Consider the following 19,923-nt stretch of genomic DNA (forward strand, 5'->3'; position numbering starts at 1 on the left):
CTGCAGAAACCATCGACTGCGCTTTGGATATTGCAAATACGAACTTTAGACAGCTGGCAGGAGCTGCAGTTCTAAGACGACAGGGCTGGCTAAAGGCTACCACCTTTAGGCCTGAAGTCCAACTAAAGATCCTGGACATGGCTTATGACGGAGAGTCTCTATTTGGGAAACACAACGACGATGCTCTCCAGGCAATCAAGAGGGATACTGACACCGCAAGATCCCTAGGCTCATTACAGTATAAGAGAGGATCTTTTAGAGGTGCTAGATGACCTGGATACTCCTCTAGAGGAAGCTACTACCAACAAGGCAGACAATATCAGCCTCAGTACCAGCAAAATTATCAGTCTTCTTATCACCAGTCCGGAACAGCTAGTTTCTCTCGCCAAGGCGGACGAAAGCGCTCAAACAATCAAGGGCGAGACACTCCCAGAAAACAGTGAGATCAGCCAGGCGCCAACCTTATTTCCTTCCCTCCCAGTGGGCGTGAAGATATCTGCCTTTCAAAAACAGTGGCAGCGGATTACATCCTATCAGTGGGTACTGGACTTAGTTCAACATGGTTACACCCTGGAGTTTGTCACCAAACCACCAATAACTCCGCCCAGAGGTCCCCCTCCTCTCGTCTTCACTTATTGTTCAAGGAAGTTCATTCAATGCTCCTCAAGAACGCTATAAGAAAAGTTCCAGTACATCAGAAGCGGACAGGCTTCCATTCCCGTTTTTTCCTCATAAAAAAGAAATCGGGAATGGCGACCGATCATAGACCTGCGCAATCTCAACAAATATCTCAAGAAGCAGGGTTTCCGCATGGTCCCTCTTTCGGAAATTTTAAATTGCCTCAACGAGGGAGATTTTATGGCTTCTTTGGACATGGAAGACACATTCTTCCACATCCCAATTCACCCGAAACATCGAAAGTATCTCTGTTTCACTGTGGCTGGCGCCCATTATCAGTTCAAAGTACTCCCATTTTGCCTCAAGTCGGTTCCAAGGATTTTTACAAAGTATCTGGCCCCGGTAGCGGCAGCAATACGCTCATCAGGGATCCAGGTTTTCCCGTACTTGGACGACTGGCTAGTCAAAGGTCTATAAAAATGCAGGGTGCAGAACGACATAAGTGTGCCGCAATCTCTTTGCATCCCTAGGTCTCACTGCCAACGAAAACAAGTCTCAATTGATCCCAAGAAGAATCCTGCTTTTCCTAAGAGCTTGTCTGTACACAATACAATGCAAGGCATTCTTGTCTCAAGAAAGGCAGCTCCTTCTACAGGCATTGGCCATAAAGCTATCAAAAAGAAAGTCACTTTCTGTTCGCCTCTTCGCATCACTTCTGGGAATGTGTTCTTCAGCCATAAATCTTGTTCCGCTGGCACGTCTCAAAATGCGGCCTCTACAGGAGGAGCTACATTTTCAATGACAACAAGCGACAGGCTCCTTCGAGGACATTATCAAAGTCACCACACGCATGGTGGATGCTCTTCAATGGTTGACACAACTACACAATCTAAGACAAGGACTCACATTCTTGCAAACTCCTCCAGACTTCGTCCTGGCGATGGATGCGTCCATGGAGGGCTGGAGAGGCCATCTCCAAGACTTGCAGGTGCAAGGCAAATGGTCTCAGAAACACAAGAAATACCACATCAACAGTCTAGAGTTGAGAGACATCTTTCTATCTCTACAAGCGTTCCTCCCCAGAATCGCAGGGTCTTCAGTCCTGGTCCGAACGGACAATACCACCAGCATGTTTTATGTAAACAAACAGGGAGGGACAAGGTCAGCTACACTATCAAAAGAGGCTCAAGAGTTATGGGAATGGCTGACGCTTCACAACATAACTCTAAAGGCGGAACATGTCAGGGGTATGCACAATACCCTGGCAGACAAACTAAGCAGATCCTTGTCGTATTGCCATGAGTGGGAGCTGGACAACACGCAATTGATCAAGGTGTTTCAGACTTGGGGCAAACCTACGTTGGACATATTTTCGAACCCGCAGAACAAGAAATGCCGGTATTACGCCAGCAGATACCCTCAACAGGGATCAAGAGGGAATGCCCTGTCCATGCGATGGTCAGGGATCTATGCTTACGCCTTTCCTCCGATCCCACTGATTCCGCGAGTGTTGCGCAAGATGAAATTGGAGAGCTGCCGTCTCCTTCTAATTGCTCCCAGATGGCCTCGTCAATATTGGTTTCAGGAGCTCATGTTGCTGTCACAGGAGCCTCCGATCAAACTTCTACCAGCTCCAATACAACTGTCACGCAACGGGGGTCAGATACTTCACACAGACCCTCAATCTCTGAAATTGCACGCATGGCTCCTAACTTCTTAGAATTTCAACACCTCCAAATTCCTCAAGACTGCCGAGACATCTTGAAGAAAGCACGAGCCCAGAGCACGTTGAAGACTTAACTTCTCAAATGGAAGCGTTTCTGCTCCTGGTGTACTTCAAACTCTTTACACCCTATCGAAGCTCAAACTGAAAACATTCTGCCTCATCTTTTAAATTTGGCTCGCTCTGGTCTTTCTTTCTCGTCCTTAAAGGTCCATTTAGCGGCTCTTTCCAGGTTCAGGAAAGTGGCTGACACTCCATCACTATGCTCTTCATCGCTAATAAAACAATTCATGAGGGGTCTTTTCCTGACTTATCCTCCAGTTAAACCTTCACCACCGGAATGGGAACTCAACACGGTCCTCTCACAGCTGATGAAGCACCCGTTTGAACCGATCCACAAAGCCGACCTCAAATTCTTGACATGGAAGGTCACCCTACTTTTAACCCTAACTTCTGCCAGGAGAATAAAAGAAATTCAGGCTTTCACTTTCAAAGAACCTTTCCTACATTTTTCTCAAGAGTATGTCACTCTTTGAACGAATCCAACTTTCATACCCAAAGTGCCTTCTCAGTTCAATCTGAATGAACCAGTGAAATTGCGGGTTTTCTTCCCAAATCCTACATTCCCGGTGGAAAGAACACTACATTCTTGGACATTAAACGATGTTTAAAGTTTTATCTTCAAAGAACAAAGAACTTCAGGAAGTCAGCTCAGCTATTCGTGGCTTATGGCCAAACTACCCTGGGAAAAGCGGTCACTAAAGCCACAATTTCCAGATGGTTAGCCTCTGCGATCCATTTCTGCCATGTTAAGGCTAACCGACCACTACAAAGGCCTGTAAGGTCTCACTCTACAAGGGCTGTGGCAGCGTCTACAGCATTGTTTGCAGGAGTGACGCTAGAGAACATTTGCCGTGCTGCGACATGGAAGAATGTCCACACATTTACAAGACATTACTGCCTGCAATCAGCAAATCAAGAGGATGCAGCAGTTGGTCAAGCGGTTTTACATCACCTGTTTCCATAAGAACATATTCAGGTAACAATGTTTGGGTCATTTTATAATGAGTGTACTACTCAATATTTTTGTAGGGATAAAAGAAATACATGTATTACAGTTTACTTGTTTGTTATGCTAATATTCCTTTCCTGTGGAATACTATATGACTACTCTTTGGAATGTAGTCATGTTTGTTTATTAGTAGATCATTTACTTTGCAATTGTTAGTTGTTAAACATAAGTTTATGGGGGTGTACCACGATAAGTCTCCCACCATCCGCAACCGACTTTTGCCTGGCTTACTGCTTGCTATTCTGATTCAGGCATGTGAATTTATGAAAGATACCCCAATACTGGATAAGAAAACAAGTTACTTACCTGTAACTTCAGTTATCCAGTATTGCTATCTTTCATAGATTCTGCCCCGCCCCGCCCCCCCCCCCCACCCGGAGAGTCAATTCTCTAATTTTGGGATACTCATTCCCTCTTGTGCTAACGAAAATCTGAGGAGAACTGGCTCTGCAGAGAGGGTTCTAGAGGGTGCTGTGAGCTGATTAGTTGGAGCAAAGACTTTGGTCTTTTTAGCTTAATGAGGTGGATAGGCTACTACAATCTAGGCCTCAGGCCTTCTCATAGGGCCTACTACTGTAATTTACTTTTGGCACTACTTTTTTATATACCGTGGGACTCCCGCCTCGGCAACGGGGAATGATTCAGGCATGTGAATCTATGAAAGATACCAATACTGGATAACTGAAGTTACAGGTAAGTAACTTGTTTTCTTTGGACAGAGACTGTACGCAATCCATGCTCTTCGGACCTCTTTCAGGACGCGGCAGAAGTCATGTGCAAATCTGAAACTATGCTCCTGTCTCACTGTGATGTGAGCATTTATCTGTGCCCTGCTGTCTGCTAGCAGACTATGATCTTGGGCACTTCTAGTCCGAGTTCTAAGCTCTGTACATGAGCATCAGTTACATTCATTTTTGGTAGGCGCTGGGAGATTGAGATTTTCCCAGAATCACAGGATGTTGGGCCGACGCCTCAACTCTGTAGCAGCTGTGGTCCTTATGCCACATCCTGTATAAGTGTTTTGGCAGTTATGGGAGGCATGCATTTGTGCTTACTACTGTTTTCTTTTAAAGAGTTTTATAGAGCGCGTGACATCACACAAGGATTGCTGCTCAACCTAGAAGTGTGTGGCTGTTAACGAGGCCACAGGTCACAAGGATGAGATATAGGCAGTCTGGGCTTATCGGGACCTGTGAACTCTACTAATAGGAATGATTACACTACAGCTCCCAGGATGTTTGTGTTTTTTCTCTAAAACCAGCACTGTGCGAATGCCCCTATTATGACACGAGGAGAGTCAACAGCCATACGTGAAATATGCTTAGTCAGCAAAGCATTGCATCCCCTGTTCCCGCTTTCTCTCTCATCACCAGGTTTCCGACACCCCCTCCCCATACAAACATATCTGCTGCCCCCATGTTTCTGACAATCCTCTGAGTTTGACAGGTGTGCTTTCCAGGGAGCAGCGGGAGGGGGTGTGGGATTCTGCTTAAGAGCAGAAGGTCCGAAAAGGTCTCTGGTCTGCAGGAACAGGTGGGGGAGGGGGCCAGTGAAGTACGTAGATGGCGTCACTGTTGTGCTCCTCACCTCCTTGATTGGTGTGAAAAGATAAGAAAAGGCACAGCAGGTAAGGCTCCCACTGCCTTAATGACCCCTGGCCATCTGTTGAGCCAGGTGCAAGATTACAGCCTGTCGAACGCAGTTTTACAGAATACCCGTGGCAAGGATGAAGGATGACCTCGTAGCCCAGTGGCATAAATTTGCTTTGTGGTGGGGCTACCTATTGTAAGACTCAGGTCATACACTGCCAGGCTTTGAGGGAGCACAATGCCTGCTGGGTGGGAAAGTCTACGTCTCAGCTTAAGCTAAGCCCTACCTTTCTCCTCTTACTTTTGTGGAGTAACACTTCTCACATGGTTCGCACTATGAACCCCACACACTTCCAAACAAGCACAGCCTATGTACTAGGAAGCTATACTGTGCTTAATTTGTGCCGGTGGTTGCAGGCACTGGGCAGCGTAGTAAACCTCGAAAAAATCTCTATATCCGAACCTGATTCCATGATTCATCCCCATCTTCAACTCCATCCCTCATCATGGACAGCTGATGACCTTACTACACACTTCAACTCTAAAATGACAGAGGTTTTAGACCAAGTAGCTCCACTCAAACAACAGAAGCAAAACAAATCGAAACGTTGGTTTAACGTGGAGCTAAACGATGAACGGCATCAACTCAGACAAACGGAAAGGGCTTGGAGGCTTAAACCCTCGACCTTACACCTAACACAACTTAGATCTGCTTGGCAGGCATACAAAAAACACATTTTAGGTGAAAAGGCGTCCTTTTTCCACAGCCAACTATATCTGCGAAAAACAGACCGAGAGAACTCTTCAGCATTGTCAAAAGACAAACTTGCGGCACCCCCTCTCAAGATATCGAAGCCACAATTGAGCGATGTGAAGTAATTGCCACCTTCACTAATAATGTCTCTAAAATTGATCAATCCTTCATACAAACCGCAATCACCCCTTCCCTCATAACCTGCCCCCTTCTACTTCCCTTGACCACGCAGAAAGAGTTCTGTATAAGGACAATCAGACCGGCCTCCAGCTAAAAAACAATGCGCACTGGTCCGACTTTGAGCTAATGGCGGAAAACGAGGTCTTTAACCCCTTCCATGCTCATGACAAGGTCAGCTCGTCATGAGGCACACTGGAGGTGTGCTAATGACGAGCTGACCTCATAATGAACAATGGGAATCCAGACATTTCAGCACCCAGCAGGAATTGCCTTAGCACCAATGTGGTTAAGATAATGTTCTCATCTAAATCCTTCCTCCCACACCATGGACCCCCTCCCTTCCACAATCATAAAATAACTCAACCACAACATTTCCCCTTTCTGGACAAAAATCATCAACGTCTCTCTCACCTCAGGCTGTGTCCCAGACTCCCTTCAACTAGGGCAAATCCCGCCCATTCTCAAGAAACCAGGGGCCGACCCCAAGGATCTTAACAACCTCAGTCCTATCTCAAACCTCCCATTCCTGGCAAAAACATTGGAGTCATGTGTTCTCACCAACTCAATAAACACATTGATGAGTTCAACCTCCTCGACACCTTTCAATCGGGTTTCAGGAAAAGGCTGTAGCACTGAAACAGCCATACTCAACGTCTCAGATGACATTCGCAAATCCTTAGATGATGGTGATGCCTGCCTACTTATCCTTATTGACCTATCTGCGGCATTTGACACGGTTAATCATCCAGCTCTTCTGGAGACCTTGTCGAAGCGCTCCGGCATAAATGGCACTGTACTAAAATGGTTCACCTCTTTCCTCCAGCATCGCCCGCAACAAATTAAAATCAACTCCTGTCTCTCGAAGCCAACAATGGTAACACTTGGGGTACCACAAGGCTTGATCCTCTCCCCGTCCCTCTTCAATCTCTTCATGGAGCCCCTCACAATCGTCTTGAACAAAGCTGGAGTGAATCACCACCTTTACGTGGATGACGCCCAAATCTATTTCAAAATCAAGTCCCCTGATGACATCCAACACCTCAATACCACTCTAACGGAGATCCAAACCTGGTTCAACGTCAACCACTTAAAGCTCAACCCAGATAAAATGGAACTGATCCTATTCTATCCAAAAAGCAACCTTCGTCCTATCCAAGAGTGGCTCAAGAATCTTGTTGCCCTTAACTGCCCCCTCGTTCTATCCGACTCGATTAAGCCTCTAGACAAGAACCTATCTATGGAGGCCCACATCAAAAACTCTGCAAAAAAAGTGCTCTTTTCTCTCATCTCAAGAAATTGAAACCTTTTGTTCCCCATGAGGACTTCAAGACAGTAGTTCAATCCCTGGTTCTCTCTAAAATCAACTACGGGAACGCCATCCTTACAGGGACTCCAAAAGCTCACCTAGCCCCTCTTAGGGCAGTGCTGAATATAGCCGCTCGTCTTGTATCTGGAGTAAAAAGATTTGAACACCTCACTCCAGCTCTCAACTCCCTCAAATGGCTTCCCATGAAAGGGAGATGTATTTACAAGCTGGCCTGCGTCACACACAAAACCCTTCACTCTCCGGCCCCTACCTACCTGAACAACAAACTGGTAAGAGCAGATCAAACCAGATCCCTGAGAAGCTCCAACTCACTCCTTCTCATTCCACCAAAAATGAAAAGAAAACCACCCAATTCCTATTGTTTTCTGGCAACGCTCCCAGGATATGGAGTCCTCAGATGCAACCCCTCCTTCTCCTGTTTCAAAAGGGACCTCAAACTCCATCTCCTTAACAAATACCTTCCTGAACTACCTCAACTAACATAGTTCTCAATTTTCCGAGTTGACTCCCATTCAAGGATTGTTGATGAACGGACTATGCTAATCACCTTGTTTTTTACACAGTTATTTATTGTTCATGCTGTATTCTTTATCCGTGATTTGCTTACTTACTTACTGTCAGCCTTTGGGGTAATGTAAGGCCTTTCTGTTTTTCACAATGTGTATATGTAGCGCTCTGATACCTACGGGTCTAGCTAGCGCTATACAAAACTTGTAAAATAAAAAATAAATAAAAAAATGAATTTACAATGCAATAGGATTCGCACTGGCATTATTTTGAGCTATTAACATTGTACGTTACATTGTTTTTTCTTTCGTTTGTAAAACATAAATAAAAGACGTTGTAACTTAAAATGCCAATAGCTAAATGGTTACTTTAAGCTATTAGCATTGTTAAGACCAATACCTTTTATTAATGTTTTAAAAAAGAAAACACCAATAAAAGGTATTGTCATTTGCAATGTCAATAGCAAAAGCCTTTTATGTATGTTTTACAAAAGAAAAAAAAAAAAAGAACAATGTCATGTACAATATCAATAGCTCAAAATAATGTCACTCCGAGATCTATTGCATTGTAAATGCTTGTTTAAAGTAGTAGTTGTGTTTGCAGAGTGGTGGAGAAAGGGTGTGGGCCTTCGACCAGCCCTCAGGAATCCTTCTCTGTAGGACCTAAAGGTGGTACCTGGAGGGCTTCTTGGCCCCCAAGGTCACTCAGGAGTGAAGTGGACTTAATCGCTCAACCAGTAGTTCACCAGGAGCTGCGTTTGCAGAGTTGTGGAGAAAGGGGGCATGGCCTCTCGGAAACCACTCAACAATCCCACTGTGTGGGACTTACTGGAGGTAACAGGAGGGGTAGTTCCCTAGGGCTGGGGGTGGGGGTGTCCTCACACCCCCCATTAATAAAGTTAAAGCCCCGGGGGGAGGTCAACGCAGGCCCTCTGCATTTTCACTTGTAAAGCCCCGGGGAAGGGGCGTCCCTGGGGTGGGTCAGAGAGGCCTCCCCCAATTAATAATTAAAGAAGCCCCGGGGAGGTGTTGGTCCCCGTGGTGCAGGGTCTGTCTTGCGGACACCCCTGCATAATTTAAATAAAAATCCCCGGGCAGGTGGTAGTCCCCGGGGTTAGATTAAACTCTGGGTGGGGGTGCCATACACCCCCCTTCTCCTTTATTATTAATATGCCCCCTGGATTTGGCCAACCCGGGGCTTCATATAAAGGATGCGCGGCAGCCTACAGGTCTTTTTTTAAATTCTTATTATTTCTGCTGCGGATTTGCAGATCCACGTGCGGATTCGCTGCAAATTCTTTTTTATTTTAAATGCTTTTAAAGCGTAGCGGGGTCCATGTGGCACACCATATCTGGGGGGTCATGGAATTCCTACCCTGTCCCCTTTTCTTTATTTTTTACTTTTTTGTGGGACTCTGCTTCAAGCTGAGTCTTAAAATGGTTTCCAACACTTCTTAGTTGAAGTATTGGCAGCCAATCACATTTTTGTAGGATTCACGAGTCTACTGCAAGGACTCACATCCCCATATAGCTATATTTCTTGAAGTTAAATGTCCCAAAATCTACTGAATGGATTTACACCAAATCACACAAAGCATGCTTTCTTAACCAACCTTTAGCTATCTGCCAAATTTGATGGAACACCTTTCAACGGTTCGGTTCTTGAGTGGTTTGAGTTATAACTCAGTGTCTGAGCTTTTTACGAAAATATTATTAAACTAAAAATGACATGGTCATATCTGATCCTAATGAAGGTGAGTCACTTTACTGCTTCTGCAACTTTGGAAGTGGAACTTATTTTGTTCTAGTGTTCTAAGACAGACTGGCTTAAGGAGTACCAAGCATTTCGGTAGCCTGGCAAGGTCGGGCCTGGGTTCACTGCCAGTGAAGGCCAGTTTTGTTGCCAGGGACCTGCCAGCCGCATTCCTTCTTGAAACGCTTCTTAATGTCAGTGCAAAAACAAATGGTTTTAAACTATACTTTAAGCACGCTTTAAAACCATTTGTTTTTTAATTGTTTATTTAGAAGTACTGTGTATTACATGGTATGGGGTTTGTGATCGCTCTAGTCTTTATCTAGAATGTTTCATGTTAAGAATGTATTCTCTTCAATGTTCTTTGTATTCTGATGCTTGTGGGTTCTGCTCTGTGGCAGTTTACTGGTTGCTGCTGCAGAGAAGGGTCCGCTCTTGTTCTTCTACTCAACTAAATAAAGAATCTACTTATCTACCTACTTCAGCCTGGGAATCTATTTACTATATACTGCCAGTGGCAATGTCTTTAAAGGTCTCGCCTGTGACAGCTCGCATGCACGGTCCTTGCAACGATCTATTGTTACTATCGTCCTTCTCATTTGCTTGCAACACATTGGTCATCACATATCTGAGTTTCACTTCCTCATGTTTTTGTTGCTTCGAAGGAGCATTGATCAAGTTTTGAATTGAAGGCGCTATGTAGCAGGCCCCCTCCTGAATAGGCTTAATGCTGCTGCTGGGTATTCTATTGAGCTGCTGATAACATGATGCACAGGCTGTCTTCTCACCCACAGTGCTGCTCTGAGTACTGCTGCTCAATACGTTCAGATGTGCCAGGGTTCTTCGTTGTTGCAGGTTGGTACTCCCTGTGCCATGGAGCTGATCAGGGTGCCACTGTGGGTGGTACACATGTCGCCATTCTGGGGTTCCTGATCTCACAGGTTCAGATCTCGGGCATTCGAGTCTTCCATTAGATTTCAGTGTCCGGCTCCCTTTGTCTACCTCGCTCCTAGGGGCAACGCTTAATCGGAAAGATGGGGGGGAGCTTCAGATTTCCCCACAATCACGCTGCAATATCTTGTTTACCTTCAGTATCTGAGAAGCTGGACACAGTCCACGAGGGGGCTGAAGGGGCAGTGGATAGGGAGAGCAGTACGGATTGTTAAGGCACTTAAAACAAAATATTTTGTAAAATAACTAACATTTTTAGGAACTTCAAAACAGAGAGGAGAGAAAGTGTGTGCGTTATAATCTGTGTGTTCATGTAAATAAAAAACAAGTGAAATCCCACAGACCCCTCATCCCATACCCGACTGAAAGCACCTATCCCAAACTTTTTACTACAGAAAACATTTAGGAGGCTGTAATCTTTAAAACAGGTGACCGCAGATGTGCCAGTAATTCAGGGGCAACCATTACCGGTTCTTTTATACGCAGATGATGCGGTCCTTATGTGCCGCACACCTAATGCCCTCAGTTTACTTGTTGAAACTTTTGTTCAATATTTGGAGGCTTTAGATTTGCGCGTGAATTAAAAAAATATCTTTTATTATGCAATGTGGCCCAGGGAAACGGAAGCTTAACACCATACATGTGGGGACAGATAAATTAGAATCTGTGAGCACATTCCCGTATCTGGGGTTGGTTTTTGCTGCAAACTGCTCATGGAGTGGGCATTAATCCATCAATTCCATCTTGAGCTTGCAATGCCCAAAGAAAATAGGTGCCACTAAAGCTATTTAAATTTTTTTTTACAGTGCATACCAGTAGTTGCATACGGGGCAGAGGTTTGGGGTTTGGGAAATAATCCTAGCATCCAACGAGAAGGAAACCGATTCTGCAGAAAAACCTTGGGTGCCCCAATCTCATCCTCCGAGTTTATTTGCCACAAGGAACTAAATATCCCATATACATGTGATTTTATTAGGACTAGACCAGCTTTATTCTGGTTTAGGACCTGGAGGAATAACTCGGCTGCCCTAACACAGGATATTATAAAGGACTGTCTCAAATGTGAAAAGGGCTTAGCAATCCCTTGGCTTGCGGGAGTTTTAAAGACTCTGCGGGCTGTGGGCAGGGGAGATCTTTTTTCTGACCCATCCAGAATAGAGCCTAAAGATAAAAACGAGGTAAAATACGCATTATATGCTCTATATAATTAGGAAAGAATGGGAAAGGAGTCACTTAAATCATCAGTTGTGACCTATATGGGGAATGAATTGAATAGGCAACCATTTCCATCCTATCTCGTTCTCCCCATGACTAACTGGGAAAGATCGTTGTTATTCCGCCTAAGGGCGGGTTCTGTGAAATTTTTATTGGGCTTCCCTCTGGGTTATCTTCAGACATCACACTACAAACCATGCCCGTGTGACGGGATAAGCACACAGAATGATTTGCATTTCCTATTCTTCTGTAAATTTTATTTAAAGTATTTTAGATGGTTTTTATCACCATATTTTAGAAAACGAAGACCCCTCTCTTTTGGGGAGTCTTATTTAATGTTGCTTTCTTTGGATACAGACGAATGGATTTTTCGCACTAGCACTTTCCTGAGACTGATAACTCGTGTACATAAAATGATGGAAAACCCCTGAAAATTTGATTTATGAGAGCTGTAACTGATTTTAAAAATCATGATGACTGTAAATAGATTTGTATGGAGATTGGGACTGTTTTATTGTGTGTGCTTTTATGAATTTTATGAAATTCGAATAAAGGTCTTTTGAATTGAATTGAACACCCCGTGTATCTCACCTGATGCTCCGCCCCTGGGGCACTAGTTGAAAAAAAAGACATGCCTGCACAAGCACCAAGTACTTTTTGTTAATAATGCTGGCCCCTGCTGGCGCCCCCTGTGTGTGGGTGAAGCACTGTGCAAGGGTTGTAATGAATAGTTCGAGGTCATAGAATGAGATGTTCCCATCACAGCCACAATTAAACATGCGCAAAGACAGGCTGCATACTTTGTTCTTACCTTCCATGTGCTACACGTTCATATTCTGTCAGAATGAAAGCAAATACTTTGTGTCTGTATGTGCTCTCGATCCAAAGCCTTACTCCTTTTATGTTTTTTGTTTTTGGCTAGTCTTCTACCCACTTGCTCGCTTTTCTTTCCTGTGCTCCAGCGTCTTTCTTTACTTCTCTCCAGTTCTTGCTGAATTTGTGGTCGTGCTCCCTTCCTTTGCTTTCCCCGACTCTCCTGCGCCAGCATATTTAATGCTTTTTCTCAATTTCCAGGATTTTCCTCTCGTCTTGCTCTTTTTCATTTCTTTCCCCTCCCACTCCAGCACTAACTTGCATCTCTCTCCTGCCTTTAACTCTCCTTTCTCCAGCTGCATTTTACTGACAGCTCATTATGTCTTTTCCCCCTCACCAGTTCCTGAAAGAAGGTATCCCGTACATGAACGAGGAGCAGGAGAAGCGGTTTCTGCAGGACTATCGAGAAGGAAGCTGGCGGGTGCGCAGGTTAGCAGCCACTAGCAGTGAACACCGAGGACTAATTAAGGCACCCATATCTTTGTGGGTTGGCGGGAATATTGACCATGAGTGAAGTGGGTTGCCTAGGAGGGGCGTCGGGTCTGTGTGGGCCCTCTACTGTTTCCTTTTAACTTGGAAAGTAGTTTGTTGTGTGCAAGGATGTTTCTAACATATTACCCTTAGTTTGCACAGTTTCTGAGTGTTGTCTGTAAAAAAAAGAAAAGATAAGGACTTTACGGCTCATTTTACCCATTTTGAGGAAAAAAAGAGAAGCCTTATTTATCCAGTTTAATGTTGGGTTTACAGTTAATTTGTGAGAAATAAATCACGTCCATTTCAGCACCAACACTGGCAAAGAAAGAGTCCTAGGTGTGTGTGAAAAATCCATGACTGGACATAAACATGGGAAAATTGAGCTACGGGTGGGTGAACAAGTGAGAGTAACGTAACACAACTTTGCAAGCTCAGTCAGGCTTGGTCTTTTATTAAACGGTGCTTTCGTGTGTCAACGCGTGTATACAGGCATTCGCAAACGCTGTGTACATGCATTTTGGGCACAAATACTGTTAAGCACATTAAAGCATCCCGTATTGGGTTTACCGGTTTTTGGAAAAAGTATCAAAAATGATTACTTTTTTTACAGACTTCATTTCAGAGAAAAAGAATTGAATGTGGTGAACAGCTTGATGATCAGCTCTAGCGCTTAGTAAAACTTGCTCGTACATTTAAGTGGGCGTGACATAGCTGTCAGAATTGAGAGCACTGTGTGGAAATGGCAAAAAGACTCACCTGTTACTGATGGATAGCGCTTCTGGAGATGGAGAAGCAAACCAAAGAGCCTTGTCAAGCCAACTGTAAACAGACCTTACCCAGCTAGTAAACAGACAGGCTGATAGAAGTCACACAGTCCTTGCAGTTTTCCCTAGATAACATTTGCTTAGCCTTGCACACCTAGCTCATAAAGCAAGCGGTGACCGCCAACCTTTTTGTTTTGCCAATTCTTGTTTTGTTCTGTCCTGGTTTTGGTTGTGTAAGCCGCTGGGCCCTCATCAATTCAAGAAAATGAAATTGTCGAAAGGCAACAAATATTTCTGGTCTGTGAAAAGCACGCGTAAACATAGAGGTCCCTGGCACTGAAGGGAACTGCTTTGTGCGTGGATGTGCTCCTCGTGAAAGGACAGCATGGCTTAACTCACTGTGAAGTCAGACAATGCTTGAAGGAGGCAACATGCATGCTGCTGTGGGTGGAAGAAAAATGTGAGTGACACCACAGCAGACTAATGACTGCGATCTGGCTGAAAACTCCTATAACTTTCTATGTTGTTAAATGTACATGCATGATGAATGTAATCACAATCCTTTGATGCAGTGTTTAATAAAAAACAAGTTAAAAAAAACTATCAATGTTGTTAACATATTTGCAGTAAAATCAAAAGGTCTTGGCTTATCACCAGACTTAATTTAGTTTACTTCAAAAAAAGCACCAAACAAATAATTGATTTGGCATAGAGTTCCAGCCCCCCCTGCCTTTGCTAATACCATGGGGTGTGGAAGCAAAATGTGAGAGACACAGCAGACCGATAAATGAAGAGAGCTAGCTGAAAGCAGTTTAAAGTAAGAATAGTATACTTATAACTTTAGTAAAATCAAGTGGTCTTGGCTAATGCTAGACCTTCAAATCAGACAATAAGAATGGCTGCGGTACTTGTGAAGCGCAGAAACAGTCTGAGAGCAGCATGGCACTACAACTGATAGTAAAGTATAAAAAGTAAATCAGCAGAAAAACGTATGCCATAAGTGCCTTTCTAAACAATTCACAATTTTTAAAGTGCCACAAGGATGGGGAAGAGTGTTCTAGAGGGTTGGCGCCGCAATAGGAAGAGCTCAACCTCTCTTTTTGGCTCTTACAACATGCATAGCTGACAGCAAAGCTAGCAGATGGGACCTAAGAGCACATAGAATGGACTATCTGGGTAACAAATTCTAAAGGAAGATGGAACTGTGGCTTAATGGCAGAAACTGTGCACCTCAAATTAAATTTGCCTTGTAACCTTTAACATTAGGTCTCATAGGCCTTGTCCCGTTTCAGCAGATTACTGAGGACATGCCTCACTGCCATGTTGTAATCCCCTTGAAATTAACGGGTTGAAGAAGTAGGAGCACTAGAGAGTATGCGTTGGCATAATTCAGTCTAGAGGTAATGGTTGCATTGACTGCATGAGCTCTCAAATGCGAAGAACAAAAGGGAGGTATTTTCTTCAGACTTCTAATTCTGAAGAAACCGGTAGTGGTCACAGAGTTGATTAATGTTGAGGTAAGATATTTCAGGCTCAAAGCTTTAACCTCTTTGACTGGTTTGGGTGCTGCTCCCAAAGTGCAGGTCTACAGAGCCACTAGCCAAGGAAACCTTTGGTCTGACAGAAGAAAACCATTAAGTCTTGGGCTGTTTTTTGGGGAGGTATGAAGGGGCGACCTTTTCTTGAATCTGTTTTTTCGTTTGTTGTTTTTTTTACCTGGTTTTGCCCACCCTCTGTTGTACATAGTCTAAACTAAAACCTAAAACATGTTAAATCTCAAGAAGTTGTAATTTAGCCATCACAGAATGGCTGAAAGACATCTTGTCAATGCTGCTCGGATTCCAGAGAAGGCTTATTCATTATGTGAATACAATGAGTGTAATCCGCAAAGGAGAGTTCTTTTAATTCAAATATTTTTCTGATGTTAGCTAAGGACTCGATATAAATATTGAATACGATGGGTGAATGTGAGGTCCCTGTGGAACACCATGTTACTGGTAATGATTAACATCAATACTGGGGAAGAATTTATTCCTGAGCGGAAAGAGCAGAATTAAGATCTGTGTGTCTCCGACAAACCCAGCTCCTCAATCTGCCTGACTAATATGGCATGGTAAAGTTATCCAAAGCGGCTAATGCATAACGAGACAGAAAGGGAATGCCTTCATCCAACTCTAATCTTAGATCGTTCAAAACGACGACCAGTTGTGTCTGTCCCTAGACATGATCTAAAACTATTTTGGTTTATATCGAACAGCCATAGCTCTTTCAAAAGTCCCATAAGCGAGTGAGAAACTTCACACAAATCCTGGCTACTGCGGGCAAAAGGGAATTTACCTATAATTTGCTTTGACTCTGGGGTCTAATTTGGGCTTTTTCAGAAGAGGCTTTATTCTCCCCTGAGAAACCGTGCCAAAAAGTAAGAAAGAAGAATAGAGGTAATTGCAGAGATGGTAAATAATGAGCTAGATCTTAGGGTCTTGACAAAAATTTTCATTTTCACGTCCAGCAACAGAGTGAAGTATAAACATGCATTACAGCTCACCTGGACCGACCACTACTGTGTACTCTTCACCATCTCAGGACCTCCCAGCAACGGCACTATGACCCCAACTGCAAGTGCAGAAACTGGAAAAACCCATTCGTAGGCCAATGGAACACTCAATGCTCACCTCCCAGACACACAAGATGATGGACGGAATGTTGCACAATGGCAAAACATTCACCCCCAGTCACAGATCTGGGTATAATCCATCGTTATTTTGCTCACAAAGCCAAAATTTCTAAAGGAATTAGGCTTCTGTTAAATGCAGCCTTAACTCATCAAAGACCCGCATCTTATTAAAAAATGGACATATTCTCGCACTAGGTATCAGGAATGCAATCTGGAGATCACAAACAATTAAACTACAATTCCCATGATGACTTACTAGATACAATTAGAATGCTAGACGTGACGATTTGGATCAACCTCCCTTTTGGGTTTATATAGAGCTTTCCAAAAGTGCAACAAATAATCCAAAACTATTGAGTAAGTATAGGGAAGAATATCTTCAAAACGCGCTTTTCCCGTGATTATTTAGAAAACTCTAATTGTAAAGATGATGTTTCCGACTCACTCAGAATATCACTCCTGGAAAAAATATTGAGATCTCAAGCGCAGATATAGCTTTACCAATTCTTATTTAACCAAACAAAACTATTACAAAGAACGCGATGATGTCTGCTAAAGGGACTACATTTCCCATGAAACTTTGAGAAGTGTCACAGTTTATCATACGCGCCGGAAATGGTAGAGACACAGATGGATCAACTTGTAGACTGAGACGCCGAATGCAAGAGCCCCTTCAAAGCTTGAAGGTAAGCGCTTGCATAAGATGACCCGAGGAAATGCTAGGTCCCACAGCTTATTTATAAAGACGGTAGCACCGCCACATTAACGAAGGCAGTGCGCAACAATGTTTAGTCGCAAGTAAGCAACCGTTTATAACAGCGTAAATGCCTGAATTGCAGCCTTTTCATCTTTCCAGGTCTAAAGAAGAGATTACAATCAAAAACACAAAAGATTAAAAAACCAAGATCTTCTGATAAAAAAGTACATTTCCAACGCCGAAGTTACATTAGTTGTCATCAGTTGACGCCGCACTGATAACTAATATGAGACATTTGTCTTTTTTTGCAGCTCTATCGAATCCTTTTTCGAAAAGGCCACCTTGCCTCCTCGAATAGAATGTTTACTACCCAGTGAGTACTACACGCGAACTAGCATATTAAGGCAATTATCCTTGTTGACATCATGAGCATATAATAATGCCCATGTTTTTACCATCTCCACAAAGACTTGAGACATACTTCAAAGACTGAGAGGTAAAGCATGAGTGTTGCCCTCGTGTCCGTGTTAAAGTTGAAGGTTGCACAGTAGGTTAAGATAGTAAGAATGGTCAGTCTTTTATTTTACAGATACATCTTCACGTGGTCCTGAGGATAATCCCCACACTCTAGGGGATTAGAAACGCATCGACCTTTTTTCTGTTAGGCCAATCAAAATATGTTGTGTATTATAAAATAATAGAAGCGGTTTGATAATTTATGATGGCCTATGTTTAGTCACTAGACATTTTGTTAAAAATAGCTAAGGTAGAGTCTCCCCACCTGATTAAAGAATAAAATAAGTTGTAGGTGAGTGACACTTACACATTTCCACTTTCCTTTTTAATTTTTTGAGTGGATGCTGTATGTTTTGAGTATGAATGCGATACAGACTGTTAGTAGTCACAATCTTTGTTGAATGAATGGATTTGTCTTGTAACAACGTTCTACTTTATTTCACATATTCTTTGTACATATTCACATCTAGCATTAAAAGATAGGGGCTCCCTTTGTACATAAGATGTTTATAATTGTCTGACTGTAAAAACATTTTTCAAAAAATATGCTTTGATAAAATGAAAAACAAAAAAGTACATTTTTGAGGATTAATTCAGGACTGAAATAGTGGCCTTTGCAGGATAATTGTTCTTTCGTTATCAGCCAAACAAGAGAAATTATTGAGCTGTATTGGCATTTTGTTTTGTTGATCATTATAGTGGCGTGGCCTTACTGCGCTGAAGCCAAACCCTTGTTGTTTAACGGTTCTTGATAGCGGGCACCTGCTTGCGAGGTATTCGCAATAGACACTAACTTGTGTCTTTAAATTGTGCAAGTAATCACACTGTTTGTGTGTCTGATGTAGTTCAATTTGGCATTATTAGTGCTTGTTTTGTCTTGTATCTAGGTTTTGGATGTAGTTGTGAACACAGATTGTGTCCAAGTTTTGGGCTGCCAAACACTGTGGTGAATGCACGAGTGAGTGAAAAAAACGACCGACAATTTGACTTTTTGATAATATGTTAGAACAAGAGACATTCGCATACAGCGAAGACCATATAAAAAAACTATTGAGCAACCCTCCTTTGTTCAGCTCAGCAGCACTCAGCTGCACGGCTAAAATTAATAATGAATCAGATAAATGAATCCGTCTAAAAAAGAAACCGATTCGTACAGACCTCCATGGCCATTTCCTCATCCAACATCTGAGAGCAGGAACCATCCCCGGGGGCCTGATCATAAGAAATATACCAGTCCTCTTCACTGACGATCCAATTTACAAGAAAGGGTATAGTTTCATAGAAACTAAATATAGCAGAGATCTCATGGTACTTACTGTAGAAACAGCTCAGAGGTAGTCAAAACTACAGTTGGAAGAAATAGAAGCTTTGGAAGCAGATATCAAATCCAATCAGCTGATCACAGACTCTAAGGCACTTCTTGAAAAGGTAGAAATGGATATTATTTAATTCAAGGATTACACAATAAATCAGAAAGAAAACAATTTTGAGAAAGACAAATGGAATTTTACACTGGAGAAGGCTTATCCCTATCTCCAACAAGATTTCTACTCAAGACCAGAGGCACGTCGTTTCCTTCCGGAAAACCAGGGACGGTCACACAACAATTTTATCACTTTTTCATCCAGTGGTAGTGAAACGGATAGTACAAATTACAGACATAATTTTGGAAGAAGAGGAGCGTTCCAATCCAAATTACCAACAACATTTTCAACATAATTACCAACAAGGAGCTCCCCAACAACAACAGCAGCCTTTTTTTAGGACGGACCAGCCAAAGGCACGAGCCAAAACCTGGTTCTTAGAACAACCATGGGAAATGTCAACCAGGAGACACAACTACAAAAATTTGAAAGATCTCCAATATACAATCTATCAGATAAGATCTTGACAGACAGAAATCAGTGTATTAGAAAAAGGCTTAACATTTGTACCGACAAAACCCACAGACTATGTTCGATTAAAATCAGAGTTTATAGAGTTTTGCAGGAAAATCCGTCTCACCACCTTCTTCTCAGACCATCAATCACAAATATGCACTGAAACAACGGGATTGAAAAAGAAATCAAATTTTTGTCCGCCAGCAAACAAAGTACCTAAAGAGGTGATCACCTTCGAGAAAACAGTTTTATCAGCAATAGCTTCCCAAGAAAAGAAAAGATCGGGCTTTATGAAATCCAATTCGACAAAGGCACTGAAAGATGCTCTCCATTCCCTAAAAAACGATGACAATGTCA

The 19,923-nt window shown here is 42.9% G+C and overlaps 1 protein-coding gene across 3 annotated transcripts in view; it reads left to right on the plus strand.

Annotated features, from left to right (window-relative positions):
- Nucleotides 1-19,923, plus strand: part of PNLDC1 (PARN like ribonuclease domain containing exonuclease 1) — a 458,177-nt gene that overhangs the window by 104,961 nt on the left and 333,293 nt on the right. For all 3 annotated transcript variants that reach the window (XR_013598671.1, XM_078653131.1, XM_078653121.1), the window contains exon 6: nt 12,902-12,990. Coding sequence is in view for 2 of the 3 variants with exons in the window: in XM_078653131.1 (XP_078509257.1) it covers nt 12,902-12,990 (89 nt within the window). In the remaining variant the exon portion in view is untranslated. The remainder of the gene's footprint in view (nt 1-12,901; nt 12,991-19,923) is intronic.

Source organism: Lissotriton helveticus, chromosome 1_1 (genome assembly GCF_964261635.1).
Source record: "Lissotriton helveticus chromosome 1_1, aLisHel1.1, whole genome shotgun sequence".
In the NCBI taxonomy this organism is placed as follows: domain Eukaryota; kingdom Metazoa; phylum Chordata; class Amphibia; order Caudata; family Salamandridae; genus Lissotriton; species Lissotriton helveticus.